The sequence below is a fragment of the Oryctolagus cuniculus genome, chromosome 8, assembly GCF_051225735.1.
Source record: "Oryctolagus cuniculus isolate XC-2025 breed Fujian yellow rabbit chromosome 8, ASM5122573v1, whole genome shotgun sequence".
Lineage (NCBI taxonomy): Eukaryota > Metazoa > Chordata > Mammalia > Lagomorpha > Leporidae > Oryctolagus > Oryctolagus cuniculus.
This window is the reverse complement of record NC_142874.1, coordinates 39,386,758-39,403,742: the sequence shown is the minus strand read 5'-3', so window position 1 is coordinate 39,403,742 and position 16,985 is coordinate 39,386,758. Positions and strand designations below refer to the sequence as shown.

General features: G+C 53.7%; 1 protein-coding gene across 6 annotated transcripts in view; it reads right to left on the bottom strand.

The window, feature by feature from the left end:
• Nucleotides 1-15,765, bottom strand: part of TMEM131L (transmembrane 131 like) — a 181,640-nt gene extending 165,875 nt beyond the window's left edge. For 5 of the 6 annotated variants that reach the window (XM_051819935.3, XM_051819938.3, XM_089302304.1 and 2 more), the window contains exons 1-3: nucleotides 15,560-15,765; nucleotides 14,862-14,932; nucleotides 8,126-8,169 (exon numbers count right to left, since the gene is read on the bottom strand). In XM_051819935.3, the coding sequence (XP_051675895.3) occupies nucleotides 8,126-8,169; nucleotides 14,862-14,932; nucleotides 15,560-15,683 (239 nt within the window). In that variant the 5' untranslated portion in view covers nucleotides 15,684-15,765. The remainder of the gene's footprint in view (nucleotides 1-8,125; nucleotides 8,170-14,861; nucleotides 14,933-15,559) is intronic. The other variant, XM_089302307.1, reaches the window with a different exon arrangement.
• Between the last annotated feature and the right edge of the window lie 1,220 nt (nucleotides 15,766-16,985).

The following is a 16,985-nucleotide window of genomic DNA, read 5'->3' as shown; positions in this document are numbered from 1 at the left end:
CAGCAGGGGATGGCTCAAGGACTTGAGTCCCTGCCACCCATGTGGGAGACCCAGACAAGAGTTCCAGGTTCCTGGTCTCAGCCTGGCCAAGGCACGGAGCCTACAGTCATTTGGGGGAGCAAACCAGCACACAAAAGACACCACCACCCGCCCTACCAGCCACTCTTTCAAATAAATCAATCTTAAAAAACATGACAATCTCCATTTTTATAGCACACTCTTAAACAGGAGATCACCCCTTCTCTGGGAGCAGACACCTGGGGAGGCCTACGACACACAAGACTAAAACTCCGGCTAAGCACCGGAGCACCTGTGAGACGTGGTGTGGACTACCACAGTAATTACTTGTCAAGAGATAGCATTACTAGTACTCTGGAATCGTATTTCACACGTGGACGACTAACAACAAACTAATCGCTTCGATGACAGTTCATTAAAAATAAGTAACAAGCTCCCAGGAGTCCCCATTATCTTAATATCGGTGTTCCGAGACAGGGAATGCTGCCTTGGGAAATTATGGTTCTCCTCTGAGCCTTGAAACCCCAAGCTCTGCCACTCCCTCAGTAGTAAGAAACCGAGACACCTTTACAGAGGAGCCAGCAATGATGCTGCTGCTGTCGGGATGCGTCTGGGGCCAGCGCTGTGGCACAGCAGGTTAACGCCCTGACCTGAAGCACCGGCATCCCATGAGTGCCGGTTCTAGTCCCGGCTGCTCCTCTTCCGATGCAGCTCTCTGCTGTGGCCTAGGAAAGCAGTAGAAGATGCCCAAGTCCTTGGGCCCCTGCACCCATGTGGGAGACCTGGAAGAAGCTCTTTGGCTCCTGGCTTAGGATCGGCGCAGCTCCAGCCGTTGTGACCATCTGGGGAGTGAACCAGCAGATGGAAGACCTCTCTCTCTGTCTCTACCTCTCTCTGTAACTCTGTCTTTCAAATAAATAAAATAAATCTTTAAATCTTTAAAAAAATATGCATCTAAAAATGGCTGTATGGGAGGGTGGGGGGGTGCTCTGGCACAGATGGTTAAGCTGCCATCTGCGACACCAGCATCCCACACGGCCGCCAGTTCAAGTCCTAGCTGCTCTACTTCTGATCCAGCTCCCTGCTAAGGCACCTGGGAAGGCAGTGGAAGATAGCCCAAGTGCTTGGACCCCTGCCACCCATGTGGGAGACCTGGATGAAGCTCCTGGCTCCTGGCTTTGGCCTCACCCAGTCCTGGCCCTTGTGGCCATTTGGAGAGGGAATCAGCAGATGAAGGATCTCCGTCTCCCCGCCTCTCTAACTCTGCCTTTCGAACCAGTAAAATCTTCCCAAAAAAAAAAACTGCCTTCATTTCTCATGAACATAGCGTGACAAGATGATCAGAAAGCCACCCCCAAAACAGTGGCCATGGTACAAAAGCTGCCCCAAATTACCAGCTCCTTCCTATCCACCTGCAGGCCCTTCTGCAGAGATGTGAGTCGGGTTCCCAAGTCTCCTGCATCCAAGGGCCCCTGCCTTCTCGCCGGAAACAAGGCTGCTCAGGGACAGCTCCATGTCTGTGTGGAAATCTCCCTGGACTGGCCCACAGCAGAGTGGGCCTGGCTCCTCCCAAAGAAAGCACATGACAGAAGGGACCCCACCAGGCCTGGGAAAAGCAGTGGAGGATGGCTCAAGGGTTTGGGCCCCTGTACCCACGTGGGGGACCCAGATGTGGCTCCTGGCTTCAGCCTGGCCCAGCCCTGACTTGTGTGGCTATCTGGGGAGTGAACCAGTGGATGGAAGATTTCTCTCTCTCCCTCTCCCTCTCTCTCTCTCTGTAATTCCAGCTTACAAAATAAGTAAGTGTAGGAGCCTTTCAACTGGGAAGGAACTTCCGTTTCTGCAGGGAAACAAAGAAGAGTCAAGAACAGTTCCATCCGCCCCACCGCCACCCCAGGGGCCCCATAGCCTGCACTGTCCAGAGGAAGCTTCTCTGGACGTCGGTGCCGTACTTCCAGGGTGTCGCTGAGAGGCCTCAGGGCCCCTTCCCACCCAACTCTGAGGCTCTCTGCCCCTGAGAGGAGAACAGGAGAAGCTGGGTTACTGCCACTCCTTGCCAGGTGGACGTGCATTTGAGAACCAAACACCAAGGGCCTTCCACAGACAGTGAACCCAGCCAGTCAGCAGTTCCGAAGCTTACAACCGGTGAGAAAGCGGAGATGATATACAAGGGTGCTTCAAAAATGGAATGAGAATCCAAGGTTGGGGTGGGCATCTTGCCTGATGGTGAAGGCACCCACATGTCACCACGGAAGGACCTGGGTTCCACACTCGGCTCTGGCTCCTGATCTCAGGAACTGAGTGGGAGACCTGGAGCAAGTTCCCGGCTTCAGCCAGAGTGCAGGGCCACTGGGGGCATTTGGGAGGACAGGAGCTCTCTCTCTTGCTCTCACTCTGCCTCTCAGGTTCACTAATTAACATGAGTTTATTTCGGTGCAAAAAAATGCTTTAAATATATGCACAGTTTTGTTTTGTTTTGACAGAGTGGACAGTAAGAGAGAGAGAGAGAGAGAGAGAGAGAGAGAGAGAGAGAGAGAAAGGTCTTCCTTTTGCCGTTGGCTCACCCTCCAATGCTCCCGTGGCCGGTGCACCACGCTGATTCGAAGGCAGGAGCCAGGTGCTTCTCCTGGTCTCCCACGCAGGTGCAGGGCCCAAGCACTTGGGCCATCCTCCACTGCACTCCCGGGCCACAGCAGAGAGCTGGCCTGGAAGAGGGGCAACCAGGACAGAATCCGGTGCCCCGACTGGGACTAGAACCCAGTGTGCCGGCGCCGCAAGGCAGAGGATTAGCCTAGTGAGCCATGGCGCCGGCCCCACAGCTTTTTCATAATATGCATTTTTCAGGAACTTTTTGAGGCCCCCTACTAAGCATGGGCACCAATTTTTTTTTGCACCAAAATAAACTTCACCTTTAATTCCATTTTGCAGAAGCTTCTGGATGTAGCCTCAGACAATGCATCGATAGTTTGCCAACACTTAAACGTTCTGCATTCTCACACATCTTCCTCCCCCACTCAAATAAAAGGCTTATCAGAGATATGTACCCAGACAGCCAGCTCAGCTTCCCCAGCGCTCGCAATCCCAGTAACAGCTGAAGTCAGCTCTCATCTGCCCTCATCGCTGGAACCCCGGCACCGGTCTGTTCTTCCCAGCAAAGAACCGTTTACTGCTGATATTTGAGAACACCCAGGAGAGCCACGGGCATGGAGAGGAGAGAGGGAAGAAGGTTTTCCCAACATTGCTTTTCTGGCTTTCAACCAAATACAACTGCACAGCATCCACAGATGATGGGGTCAAGACAACATCAACAAATCCTCAGTGAGGCCAATTACCCCGAGAGTTTTCCCAAACTGCGTGAGGTGGTAGCAAGGGCTCCAGCAGCCTCTGCCCTCAATGGGCATTGTGCAGGTGTGCACGCACACACTCACACACACACTCACGTCTTCACATGGGGAGCCTCTCCAAGGATGGCTGTCGGTGGTCTGATGCTATTATTTTTTGATGATGCATTTATTTTTTGGAAGGGCAGAGTTACAGAGAGGCAGAGACAGAAAGAGGTCTACCATCTGCTGGTTCACTCCCCAAATGGCTGCAATGACCAGAGCTCAGCCAATCCGAAGCCAGGAGCCAGGAGCTTCTTCCAGGTCTCCCACACGGGTGCAGGGGCCCAAGAATTTGGGCCATCTTCTGCTGCTTCCCCAGGCCATAGCAGAGAGCTGGATCAGAAGTAGAGGAGCCAGGAATTGCACTGGCGCCCATATGGGATGCCAGCGCTGCAGGTGGCGGCTTTACCAGCTACACCACGACGCCAGCCCCGTTTTAGTATTTTTAAAGATTTATTTATTTTGACAGTCAGAGTTCCAGAGACAGAGGGAGACACAGAGAGATCTCCTGTCCATTGCTTCACTCCCCAGATGGCCACAATGGCCAGGGCTGGGCCAGGCCAAAGCAAGAAAACACACAAAGCCAAAAGACACAAGCTTGAAGTCAAGTTCACATGAGTAAATAGAGATAAAATTACAGCAAAATACTGCAAAATTGTACACCAAAGACATAAAACACATACATCAGCACTGATCAAAGTGAACCAATATTTGAATTTTCAAATCAATGCCGGTGTGGGGCCAGCACTGTGGTGCAGTGGGCTAAGCATCTGTCTTTAGTGCCGGCATCCCATAGGGGTGTGAGTTCAAGTCCCGGCTGCTCCAGTTCTGATCCAGTTCTCTGCTACAGCCTAGGAAAGCAGTGGACTTGGGCCCCTCTACCCACGTGGGAGACCCAGAAGAAGCTCCTGGCTTCGGATCAGCCCAGCTCCGACCACTGCGGCCTTTTAGGGAGTGAACCAGCAGACGGAAGACCTCTCTATCTCTACCTCTCAAACAAATAAAATCTTTAAAACAAAAAATCAATGCAGGTGGGACAAGTTTCAGAACTCACTATGATGACGGCTGCACAATCTGCCATTTATTAAAAACCTACTGAGCACATTAAGTGGGTGAATGGTGTTAGGTCACTCAATGTACAGCTTGAGCAACTTCTCTGCTGATGGTGTCAATTTACCCTTTTAATGCAGGAGCCAGCATTGTGGCACAGAGGGTCAAGCCACTGCCTCAATATCAGCATCCCATATGAGCACCAGCTGAGTCCCTGTTGTTCCACTTCTGATCCAGCTCCCCAATAATGGGAAAGTAGTGGAAGACGGCCCAAGTGCTTGGGAGCCTGCACCCATGTCGGAGACCCAGAAGAAGCTCCTGGCTCCTGGCTTCAGCCTGGCCCAGCCCTGGCTGTTGCAGCCATGTGGGGAGTGAACCAGCAGACGGGAGATTCTCTCTCTCTCTCTCTCATTCTGCCTTTCAAATAAATACATCTGATAAATAAATAAATAAATGGGTGGATGGTATGGTGTATGAATTATATCCCAGTAAAACTACTAGCAACTAACTAAACAAACCAATCCAGTAAGTAGCAACTAGCATTTTTAAAATGACATAAAACAGGATAGAAAACAGAGTACACTGGACAGGTGCTGTGCACAGCAGTTAAGTCACCGCTTGGGATGCCCACATCCCCCAACAGAGAGCCCGGTTTCAGTTCTGGCTCCTCTACTTCCTCTAACGTGCACTCTGAAAGCAGAAGATGACGGCTCAAGAACTTGGGTCTCTGAGACCAGTGTTGTGGTGTAGAAGGTTAAGCCTCCACCTGCTGTGCCAGCACCCCACATGGACAGCGGTTTGAGTCCCAACTGCTCCACTTCCGATCCAGCTCCCTGCTAATGTGCCTGGGAAAGTAGCAAAGGATAGCCAATGTGCTTGGGCCCCTGCACCCAGGTGGAAGACCTGGAAGAAGCTCCTGGCTTCATCCTGGCCTTGTGGCCATTTGGGGAGTGAACCAGAAGATGGAAGACTTCTATCTATCTCCTTCTCTGTTATCTCTGCCTTTCAAATAAATAAATAAATCTTCATTTATTCAAGATTTATTTAGTGGCCGGCGCCGCAGCTTACTTGGCTAATCCTCTGCCTGCGGTGCCAGCACCCTGGGTTCCAGTCCCGGTTGGGGTGCCGGATTCTGTCCCGGTTGCTCCTCTTCCAGTCCAGCTCTCTGCTGTGGCCTGGGAAGGCAATGGAGGATGGCCCAAGTGCTTGGGCCCTGCACCCGCATGGGAGACAAGGGGAAAGTGCCTGGCTCCTGGCTTCGGATCGGCCACAGCGCACCAGCCATAGCAGCCATTTGGTGGGTGAACCAACAGAAAAGGAAGACCTCTCTCTCTCTCTCTCTCTCTCACTAACTCTGCCTGTCAAAAAAAAAAAAGACTTATTTATTAACCCCACTAGAGTTCAGGTTCCTGGCTTTAGCCCTGGCTCAATTGGGCGTCTAGGAAGTAAACCAGGGGAGAGAAGATGCCTTTTCTTTCAAATAAAATTAAAAGTAAAAAAAAAAGTACACTGTAGACTCATTTTTTTAATATAGATTTTACACATGTATACAGTCATACAGCCACATATATGCCTGAAAGTAGACTGGCCACCAGCCTAAATCATTGACACAATTCTCCCGCAGCCCAACCACCTTTCATTCTTTCTCAGGCTGTGTCAAAAGACCACTAATGTGGACAGGGCTGGGGGGGAGCTGGCACAGCCGTTACCATACGGGACGCCCTCACCCCAGATCAGAGTGCATGGGTTCAAGTCTCAGCTTTGCCTCCTGCTAATGCACATCCCATAAAGCATCAGCTGATGGCTCACGGAGTCAGGTCCCTGGCAGCCACGCAGGAGACTCCAAGTTCCCAGCTCCCTCAGCACAGGTGCGGGCATTGGGGGAGTGGCTCGGCCTATGAGCGCTCTGTCTGTCCATTTGTCATCTTTTTCTCTCTCTGCCTCTCAAATAAACAAACCAGAGATTTTTCAGAAAGTAATAGTCATACAAAAAAGAGCGGTAACATTAACATCTACTAAGTTGTCTCACAATTAAAGCTTTATGAGCTTAAAATCTGCAAAAAGGACACCTTTGCCATGTTGTAAGTACTGATGTTTTTAACAGCATTCACAATCCCTTTTTCAAAAATGGGTTTATTTAAAAGGCAGAGTTACAGAGAAAGGAGAGACAGAGACAAGAGGGGGGGCGGAGATCAAGAGATCTTCCATCTACCGGTTCACTCACCAAACGGCTGCAACAGCCGGAGTTCAGCCAGGCCAAAGCTAGGAGCCAGTATCCTCATCTAGGTCTCCCACATGGGTGCAGAGGCCCAAGGGCTTGGGCCAGCCTTCGCTGCTTTCCCAGGCACTTGAACCACAGAGTTGCATTGAAAGAGGAGCAACCAGCACGCCAACTGGCGCCCATATAGGATGCCAGCACTGCAGGCGGAGGCTTAACCCTCTCCGCCACAGGGCTGGCCCCATCTGATCATTTTTTACCAACACAATGAGACAGGCTGACGTAGCCTCAATTCAGTGCTATCTCTGTTGTCTCCCTCCTCCCTTTTCTTTAATACAGGCACTCGAAGATGCTCCCGTCAACAGTCATGAACAGAAGCAGCTTGGGGATAGCAGTATCTCCACATTGGCTAAACCCCGTCAGTTTTATCCAAAAATCACCAGAATGTATCATGAACGTAACAATCTCTCAAACACGGCCAGTTCACCAGCCCTCTGCAGCAAACACAGTCACAACTCAAACTACGCTCAAAAATAAACCTCAGCGGAGGTGCTCGGCGGAGCAGCCGGGAGGCCCCATCTGGGACAGGAGTGTCGGGACCAGACTGCAGGCTCTGCTGCAGAGCCCAGCTACCTGCTAGCGCGCACCCCGCGAGGCAGCCGCTGACGGCTCAAGCACCTGGGTCCCTGTCATCCACGTGGGAGACCTGGACTGAGTGCCAGGCTCCTGGGTTCAGCCCGGCCCAGCCACGATTGTTGCAGGCACCTGGGCAGTGAACCTGCAGGTAGAAAAATCTCTCTAATAAGATGAAAACAAAAAAAAAAATCCAAAAAATAAAAATAACACACCAACACCTTACTGTGGCATCTCAGGCCCCATCTCATCTCACTAACGTATAAACCACACTGGGTTTCTCCAGGGATCCTGGGCTGCTACCAGAACAGGGCTCAGGAGTCCAGCCTCAGGGCCTTTGCACCTGCTGTTCCCTCTGCCCACAGCACTCTACCTCTGCACACCGTGCGGCTGCTCCTCCAGCCCCCAGACTGCAGCCAGTGCGTCCGTGCCCTCCTGACGGTCGCCTCACCCGTCTCCCGCATCACCCCCTACCACAGGATGGGACTCCTGCTCGTTCTCATCACGCACGTGACTGCTCGGTTTACAGTTACCCCAGGGCGCGCCTTGTTCGGGCTTTTATCTTCAATACTCAGCACGGTGCCCCACGCTCAGCAGCCGCTGGCTGGCGAGCCAGACAGAGGGCGCGAACGCAACTCGGGAAAAGCAAGTGAGGCAGGGTATTCCAACAGCCTTCAGTACCACCTTATTTTAAAACAGGCACGGCAACTCCTAGCAGTAACCATCACAACTGCGGAAGACAAGGGCATGCAACAGCCAGCGCAGGCATGCGCCCAGCTCTCACGCAGCGGCCGCGGGCAGGGCTCACTCCCGTTCTCCTTACCTCTGCTCTTGAGAAGGCTCGTCCAGATCCTCTTCAGAATCACCCTATAGAGAAAGCACACGGGTCAGCAGGGGCTGCGAAGGGACCCAAAATCAGCATTAGAGACGGTTCTGCCCAGCGACAGGGGTGATGAACTTGTCATCAGTGTCTACGACAGCTGTGGGCTGAGACACAGGCCAGGACACCTGCACCCCCAACAGAGCGCCTGACTCCTGACCTCCCCGTCTCCCGTTAGCGCATAGCCTGGAGGGTGGTAGGGACAGCTCAAGCTATTGGGTCCCTGCCACCCACGTGGGAGATCTGAGCTGGGACAGGTTCCCAGGACCTGGCTTCAGACCCAAGCTTGGCTGTGGCGGTCATTTGGGGAGTGAACCAGCAGATGGAAGATCTCTGTCTCTGCCTTTCAAATAGACTAATACATCATTCAAATACGTAAATGAAATCACTGTGTAAACCCCTCCAACTTTAAAGTAAAACCACAATTTACACATAATCCCAAAGTGATTTCACCACCTCTCTCCAAAAGCTGTTTTTTCAATGCTTAAGTTCAAACATACAAGATAAAGTTTAATGCTAATGAAAACCCCAAATGCAGACAATGTACTCTGTTTAGCTTAGAATCCTCTTAGTAAACACCTGTATATTCTCACACACAGAAAAGGTGGCGGATAATTTCATAAATGACAGCAACACCGCACCCAGAAGCTCTCCCAAAGTCACCTGTCAGACTCACACCCAGGAGCCTGACCACTGGTAACGTGCGTAAGTAAAAGAAAACAGGGGCTGGAAGCAGGAGCGGCAGGCGCCTGAACCGACACAGACAGCCAGATGCAATTCAAGGCTGTGTGGCTCGCTCTCGCCGGCCACAGCCTCCCGGAGCTCACGCAACTGGCTGCAGCGGACTGATCCTGCTCTCCCAGCTATACTCCAGGGAGCTCTGCCACACTGCCCATCCTCCTGGGCAAGACTGCGACCCAAGCCTGTATCCACGAGGCCCAAGCCGGCCTCTCCCCATCACCCCTACGGGTACCGGATGAATGCCTGCCTAGCCCCGACGGTGAAGGCGGGGTGTCTGTGGTCAGCACAGCTCCAGGCCGGGTGCCCAGCCCCTGGCAGACATCCCATGGTCCTTGCAGGAGGCGTCAGTTCAGAACTCCAGCACCACCTCCCGATGCCTCCAGGGGATACAGATGGACCTCCCCAGAAGCAGTTGACCAACAATCAAATTCCCAAGGTCAGGGGCTCCCAGCTTCGGCTTTAACCCGATCCCTGCTTCCGTCAAGGACCCCACCACGGTCCTGGACCCCCTGGGCAAGCCTGAGGGTCCTCCTGCGCTGCCCCCTTCCCCTCACCTCCATCAGTAAGTCCTGTGCACCGGGAGAAGACACCGTGCAGGCGCGTCCTGTCTTCTCCCACCCTGCGGCCGGGTCATCAGCCCACAGCCTGGGGATCCCCAGAGCTCGAGGACCAGAGCAGCCGGGCCTTTCGCTCTTGCTCCAAGACGGCTGCAACAACCCACCCTGCGCATGCCTGCACCAGCAGTCGGGGGCTACCCATCCCCTGCTCCATAACCACGCAGTGGGTGCTGAACCACACTGTGGCCCCCAGTCACACACTGCCACCGCGATCTCTTCCCCCCACAGCTGTGACTGAGCCCTGCTCTCTCTCTACATTCCAGCACTTGAGTGTTACCTTAGGGTATTCCCAAAGGGAAGGGAGCAGACCCTACATTCCTGCCCCTGCTCTGGGGCCCAACACTTGCTGGGTCCAGACTTCACCACTGCCCAACTTTCTTCTAACCTTGGGTCGGGGATTTAACTGCTCTCTGCCTCGGTTTCCCCATCTGTAAAATCAGGTCCTAGTTTCCAGTTACTAGCACAGTACTAGGACTTCAAATATCCCCCAAGGGTTTACGTGACACGGGGGGGAGGGGGGGCACCCAACTGTCACATGGCTTCTCCAGTATTGATGGTGGAAGCAGACTAAACCAAAAATAAGTCTCTATGACAAAAAGATTTCCAAATACTGGTCGATGAGTCACAGACTGGGGTGGGCTGCTATCACCTGACTCAGTACCTGAGAGAATCAAAAAGAACTCAGAGGCTCACCAGACCGTCTCCTGTTTCACTTTCTGTCCATATCTGTTATCAGACATGGGGGGGGGGGCAAAAATAGGTATTTTTAAAATTTTCACTTATTTATTGGAAAGGTAGCGAAACAGACAGAAACCTTTGACTCACTGGGTCACCTTTCGGTATGCCTGCAACGGCTGGGGCTGGGTAAGGCTGAAGCCCAGAGCAGGGAACTTAATCTGGGTCTCCCACAAGGCTGGCAGGACCCAAGTGCTGCAGCCATCCGTGGCCTGCTGCCTCCCCAGGTGCACATCAGCAGGAAGCTGGAACCAGAAGTGGAGCCCGGACTTGCACCCGGGCACTCCGATGTGGGATACAGGCTTCCCAAGTGAGGTCTAAATGACCGTGCCAAATGCCCATCCCCAGACATGAAGAAGGTGCACAGGGCTGCCCCGTGCACACACTGCATCGCTTCTGGGCAAGAGAAACACCTGAACATCCATCCAGGTTGCCAGGCCAGCAACACTTCCGATTCAGCGTATTGAAGTATTGTCAGAAGGTCAAAAGTAAGGAAAACTTCTGTAGACCGAAGAATAAAATCGCCTTTTTCCTTTCTTTCTCTAATTATCACTAGGGCAAAATGGGATTAAAAGGTAAGTTTATTTTGGTGCAAAAAAAAAAAAAAACTTGAAATTCTGGGGTGGGCATTTGGCCTGGCGGTTGACACGCTGCTGGCTGAGACACCCCCACATACAACATCAGATGCCTGGATTTGAGCCTTAGTCCTGCTTCTAGTCCTAGCTTCCTGCTAGTGCACACCCAGGGAGGCAGAGGTCATAGGTCAAGTAGCTCGGTCCCCTGCCGCCCACATGGGAGACCTAGACTGAGTTTTTGGCTCCTGGTTTGGCCTGGCTCACCCCTGACCATTGAGGGCATTTGGAAAGTACCAACAGATGGAAGATCTCTCCCTGCCCTTAGAAAAAAAGAAAGAAAAATGAAACATTTGAAATCCATGCAAAGTGTTTTTTTCATAATACATATGTTCTATAAACTTTTTAAACATTCCACATATGGAGGCCAGCAAGGTAATAGCAAGGTAAAGCCACCGCCCGCAGCACCAGCGTCTGATATGGGCGCCGGCTAGAGTCTCAGTTGCTCTATTTCCGACCCTTATGTCAGGTGCTAAGTCCAAGGCACTTAATTCTCATGAAATCTTCTGATATAAGCACGATCATTCCCCCTGCTGAAAACTGAGGACAAAAGGTAAAGGAACAAAGCTTTAAAAAAAAAAAAAAAAAGGATAGCACTGGGACTCAAACCCTGGAGGCCGGGCCACAGAGTCTGGGAGTTTATAACAATTCAGTCATTGTATCTGGTCCAACTACAGAAGTGTTATTCAAGATCTTGATCACAGGCTGGTGCTGTGGCACAGTGGGCTAAAGCCCCATCCTGTAGTGCTGACATCCGATGTGGGTGCCAGTTTGAGTCCTGGCTGCTCCACTTCCGATCCAGCTCCCTGCTAATGCACCTGGGAAAGCAGCAGAGGATGGTCCAAGTGATTGGGCTCCTGCACCTACATGGGAGACACAGAAGCTTCTGGCTTCGGATCAGCTCAGCTCCAGCCATTGAGGCCATCTGGGGAATGAACCAGCAGATGGAAGACCTCTCTCCCTCTATCTGCCTCTCTCTGTAATTCTGTTTTTCAAATAAATAAAATAAATCAAAAAAAAAAAAAAAAGACTTGATCACTTAGAGACTCATCAGAAAAAGATGGAAAAAAATCCCACTCAACAGGAAATATTTCCAAAGTAAATAATTACTCAGATAATCAGTGTTGGGGCAGGCATTTGGCTCAGCTGTTAAAGAGGCCACCAGCATCTCATAAGGTAGTGCCTGGGTTTGTCTCCATTCCACTTCTGATCCAGTTTCCTGCTAATGCACACCCTGGGAGGCAGCAGATGATGGCTCAAGTACTTGGGTCCCTGCCAACCATGTGGGAGGCCCAGATGGAGTTCCTGACCCCTGCCTTCAGCCTGGCCCAGCCCTGACTGCTGTGGGCATTTTGGGGAGTGACCAGTGTATGGACGGTCTCTCCTTCTAACTACATGAAGAGAAATATGTTGGAAAATAAATAGTGCTGGCAGATATTTAGTTCATACCATGTCTTCTGATGTCACCTATGACTGACAGCCCCAGGTTCTAGACGCATCCTTTGGTCTTCCTGAATGTCAGGAACCCAACAAACTAGTTACCTAAGCGGGAAAACCCTCCGATTTGAATGGCACCTATAAATACTCTCTTTTCAACAGACGCCACATAACACACAGCAGGAAACTGTTTCTTTGCACCAAAACAAGCTTATCTCCTAATTCTATTTTACCAAACTCATCTTGTAATTCCATTTTAATTCCGTCTCCCATGTGCTTAAAAGATAACTTTCTTCAGAACTCTCTGCAGCTCATGAGAGCACTAACGCATGTGGCTGTCTCTCTCCCTCCTGCCCAGGTAGAAGCAGAGAAGATGGCTTTCTAACATTCACACATCCAGTGGGAGTATTTAGAAAAGTATTCTGAATACCAGTTTCACTTTCATTATAGCTGTGATTAAAACAGCTCAGCTACAAATGTCTCTACCGTGTGTACTGCACAAGGCTTCATTCTAACATTTTAATTCTTTTTTACCAAAACACACTGTATTAAACACATAAACAAAACCAGACACTAAGAATAGCTTCTGACCATATAAATATGATAATTCCTCATGCCCTGGGCCCTGACATTTCCACCTCTGAGCTCAGCGACTACGAAAAACCTCCAACTCTGGAACAAACAAGAATTTATGATTTCCTTGCCTGTCAGTCTCCTCTGTCTTCCAACATCACCCAGCATGAGGTACAGACTGCAACTGGGCAAAAAGGCAAAAACAGATACGTAGGAGGGCTTCTTGGCGTGGGGGGGGGGGTTCCCGCTCCCACGGGCACCTGGCAGTTTCTAGTCGCCAGCACGCGGTCAGTGGGCAAGGGCAGCAGCGAGCGCCACTGCTCAGGACCAGCTCAACAGCCCAAGGGCAGGATAAGACCCTCTCTGCCCAGGAGGTCACTGGCAATGAACTGTTCTCCAAGTAACCACCCCAAGGGCTAAGTGCGCCTCTCTCAGCAGGATTACAAAAGCCGTGCTCTTTCTGCGTCTTCCAAGCTGCACCGACCAGATCACCGAAGAAAGCCAGAGTTTCCGCTCCCCAACCTGCAGAAGTCTCTCTCAAGGACCGGTCTCACTCAGCCTTCGTGGAAGGCCCAGGAGAATTCTCCCGAAAGATCACCTCTGCCTTGAAGCTGTTATTCATTATCCCCCAGTCAAGACGCCTATTCCAAATATCTCCGAACCAGCCCTCCACACAGGAGAGAGAAAAGCTAAACCTGCAGAGCCTGGCCAGTGAACTTCCAGCGACACATCCTGTTTTTCTAAGCAGCCACAAAAGAGACAACATAGAATTAAGTGCTGCCACCCATGTGGGAAGTCACGTTCATCTTAAACACTGCCACACACAGCTGAATATCCCCTTATAATGGAACCCTCACCACCACTACCAACGCGCGGGCGTGTGCACACACACACACACACACACAAAATGTGCTTTGGGTAACTACGGTTGCTGGTGAAAAACACCCATCAAAAATATTCTACTTAAATGTGTACAATTAAATAAATAAACCTCTAGGCATTTTGCCTGGAGAAGACACCTGCATCCCACATGGTCAATTTGCAATTCTGGCTCCAGCTCCAGACTCCAGCTTCCTGCTAATGCAGACCCAGGGAGGCAGCAGCCATGGCTCAAGCAATGGGGTTCCTGCCTGGATTCAGTTCCCAGCTTCCACCAGCCTACGCCCAGCCACTGCAGGCATCTGTGCCATGAGCCAGGGGCTGGGAGCTCTGTCTGTCTGTCTCTGTCTCTCTCTGCCTCTCAGGGAGATCAGCCAACTCTGGAATCGTAAATGCTGTTCTTTTTTAAAACAAGAAGGGTAAGTTGCACTGAGAATTTGTCAGAATTCAACCTTAAACACAACAGCCTATCAGATCTGTAACTGCTGCTACCCTCCAAACGGCCACGGATTCGCGGTAGAATCTAAGTATTTTTCTTCATGTAACCCTTCTATCACCATACGGGGGGAGGGGGGGACACCAAAAACCTGAAACTCAAGTTCTTAAGTGGGTGTATTCTTCCATGAATTAAAGGCGCTTGGAGAAAATCCAAGACTACAATCCTTTCAAGTCCCATCTTCCCAAAGCTACTCAGCGCTCAGGGCGAGTGCGTTCCCTCCGGTCCTCCACCAGCGCTGGGGCCAGCCCCTTGCCAATTAAACACAGCAGCAGCCCCCTTAAGGCAGAACAGGGCACACCCCCGTCTGCGCGCCCTGCAGCCCGGCTGCGGCGGCCTGGGCTCCCACCTCCTGAACTCGGGGCCGGCGTGACTCACGCTCTTGTCACATGGCGAGGGAGGAGGCCTGGGAGGCCACCGTGGCCAGGTGTTCAGGCTCGGCCCTGCGGTTTATTTGCCTTGCAAAGTGGCCCCGCGCGCCTGTGCCGCGGGGGGTGGGGGCGCAACGGCCTCCCCGCCCCTCCTCCCTCGCACACCCACAGCCCGCCCCGTCACCTGGACGTCCTCACCTGAGTGGGCAGCAGGAGTTCCCCTTCTTCTGCCTGCCACAGCTCCACCACGTTCGGCAAGGGCTCAATCGCTGCACCGACACCAAAAAGCACACCGCGGCGTTAGTGCGCGGAACGCGAGCGCTTCCTGTTTCCCTCGGCGTCCTCCCGTGCCACCCGCCTCGCCCCAAAACAAGCCCCGTCTCCCTGCTCAGAGCGGACCGGGGGCACCCGCACAATGGAACTGGGTGTGCGCCGCTCGCAGCGTGCGGGCTCGGGGTGCCGGACCCAGGCAGGCGGGGGGGCCCGGGGCCACGCCACGGGGGGCACCCCAGGGCTCGGCAGCCCGAGCTTCTGGCCCGGCGGAACAAAGCTGCAGGAAGCCGGGCCGCGGCGAGGCACCGGCGCGCGCCACACAAAGCGGGGGCTGCGCCCGGGGCGCAGGGGCCCGCGCACAAAGGCTCCGGGGCGCGCGCGGCTAGCGGTCCCCGAGCCCCGCGGCTGGACGGGGCGCAGCGGTGCGCAGAGATGGGGGCGGGGGGGTACACGCGGAGTGCGGAAAGCCTTATCAGCCGCGGGCTGCAACCGCTGGGCTCCCTCGCCCGCCCCCCTGCCTCTCCTCCCCTCGCCCTCTCCTAGATTTCGGCTGCTCCCTACAAGAAAGAGGCGGGAGGGGGCGGGGTGGAGAGGGAACGCGAGCCCAGCGCCGCGAGGCTGACCTTGTCCCTGAGCCCCTCCCGGGCGGCAGCAGGGCAGCAGGACCTGGAAGACGCCCAGCAGGAGGTTCACGGCCGCGGCCGTGCGACAGTAGCAGCCGGGCTGCGGGCGTCGGAGCCCCGCCATGCTGGTGCTCGCGCTGCTCTCGGCGGCTCGCCGCTCGCTCGCTCCCTCGCTGGCGCCCGGGCCGCCTCGCCCCGGGCCCGCCCCCGCGCCGCCCCGCCCCGCCCCGCGCCGCGCCGCCCCCGCCCCCGCCGCCGCAGCTGCTGCTGCTCCAGGCCGGGGCGCGCCGCTCGCTCTGGGCGCGTGTGCGCCACAGATAGGGTGGGACGGATCGCGGCGGGGTGCGGGGGGGACGTGGACAATGCGAGCGGCGGCCGCGGGCGTCCCGCCCCGGCGCGCAGCGCGTGGCCGCCGGCCGGGCGCTCTGCTGCAGCTGGGGCAGGGTCTCCGAGAGGCGTCCGGGGAGACCTGGGCCCGGGGCACCCACCCCCGACCCACATCCTCGCCCGTCCGCTTTTTCTCCCGGAGCGTATTTTGAGGAGGTCGGCGCTTTGTTCGCGAGCACGGGGCCACGGCGGGGACCGTGCCCACGGGGAGGGGGTGGCGGCGATGGGGAGCCGCCGCGCGAGAGCCCTTAGACAGGATATTAGTGGAAATAATGCAGTGGTTGTCAGGAAACGCGAGTGCAGCCACATGGCTACAGCCAGTTCTGCAGCGAGGATATCCGGTGGCTGCAGAGGCTGTAATTTAGAATAAAAAGAGCTCTCCCAAGACCCGGGAGGCTGACCTCAGCGCCGCGTGGCGGTGGCGCGCCCGGCACCCTCCGTGGAGACGGTCCAGGTCGCGACAGGTGGGGAAGCCTCTTCTGGGGAGATGGATGGCTTTGCAGACCCTGCGATAACAATAAACACTTCCCTTTTGGAATCAGATTGCAAAACTCCTCCAGCCTCTCCTGAAACAGGACTGCGGGCGAGCGTGCAGACGGTTGCCAGTTGCTGCCATTTACAGTGTAGGGTATTTTGTTAGCCCCGGCTGCGATGCCCATCACCAATATGCCTAAGACCTGAGATCTCTTTTGAACTAACTTCACGCCTTGGCCAACGCTGTCACCCAGAGCTCCCTCTGCATAAATTTGGAAGTGTGGAGAGTCTTTGGGCTTTCTTGTTGATTTGCTGATTTGCTGCCTGCAGCCTGGCTTGTTTGAAATTCAGAGTACGAGTGACAGGGCACACCTGCCTTCTTGCATTGATCCTTTGTTTAATTGCTACGGTGCCTTCCAGTCTAGACTGTGGCAGAGCCCTGGTGGCGTAGCAGGACAGATACCAGTTGTGAAGACATAATGAGGTCCTCTGAATCCAGCACGCTGTGTCTACAGATCACGCCAAACGAGGGTAAATGGCCAAATTTGCTTGACCATACTTAAGT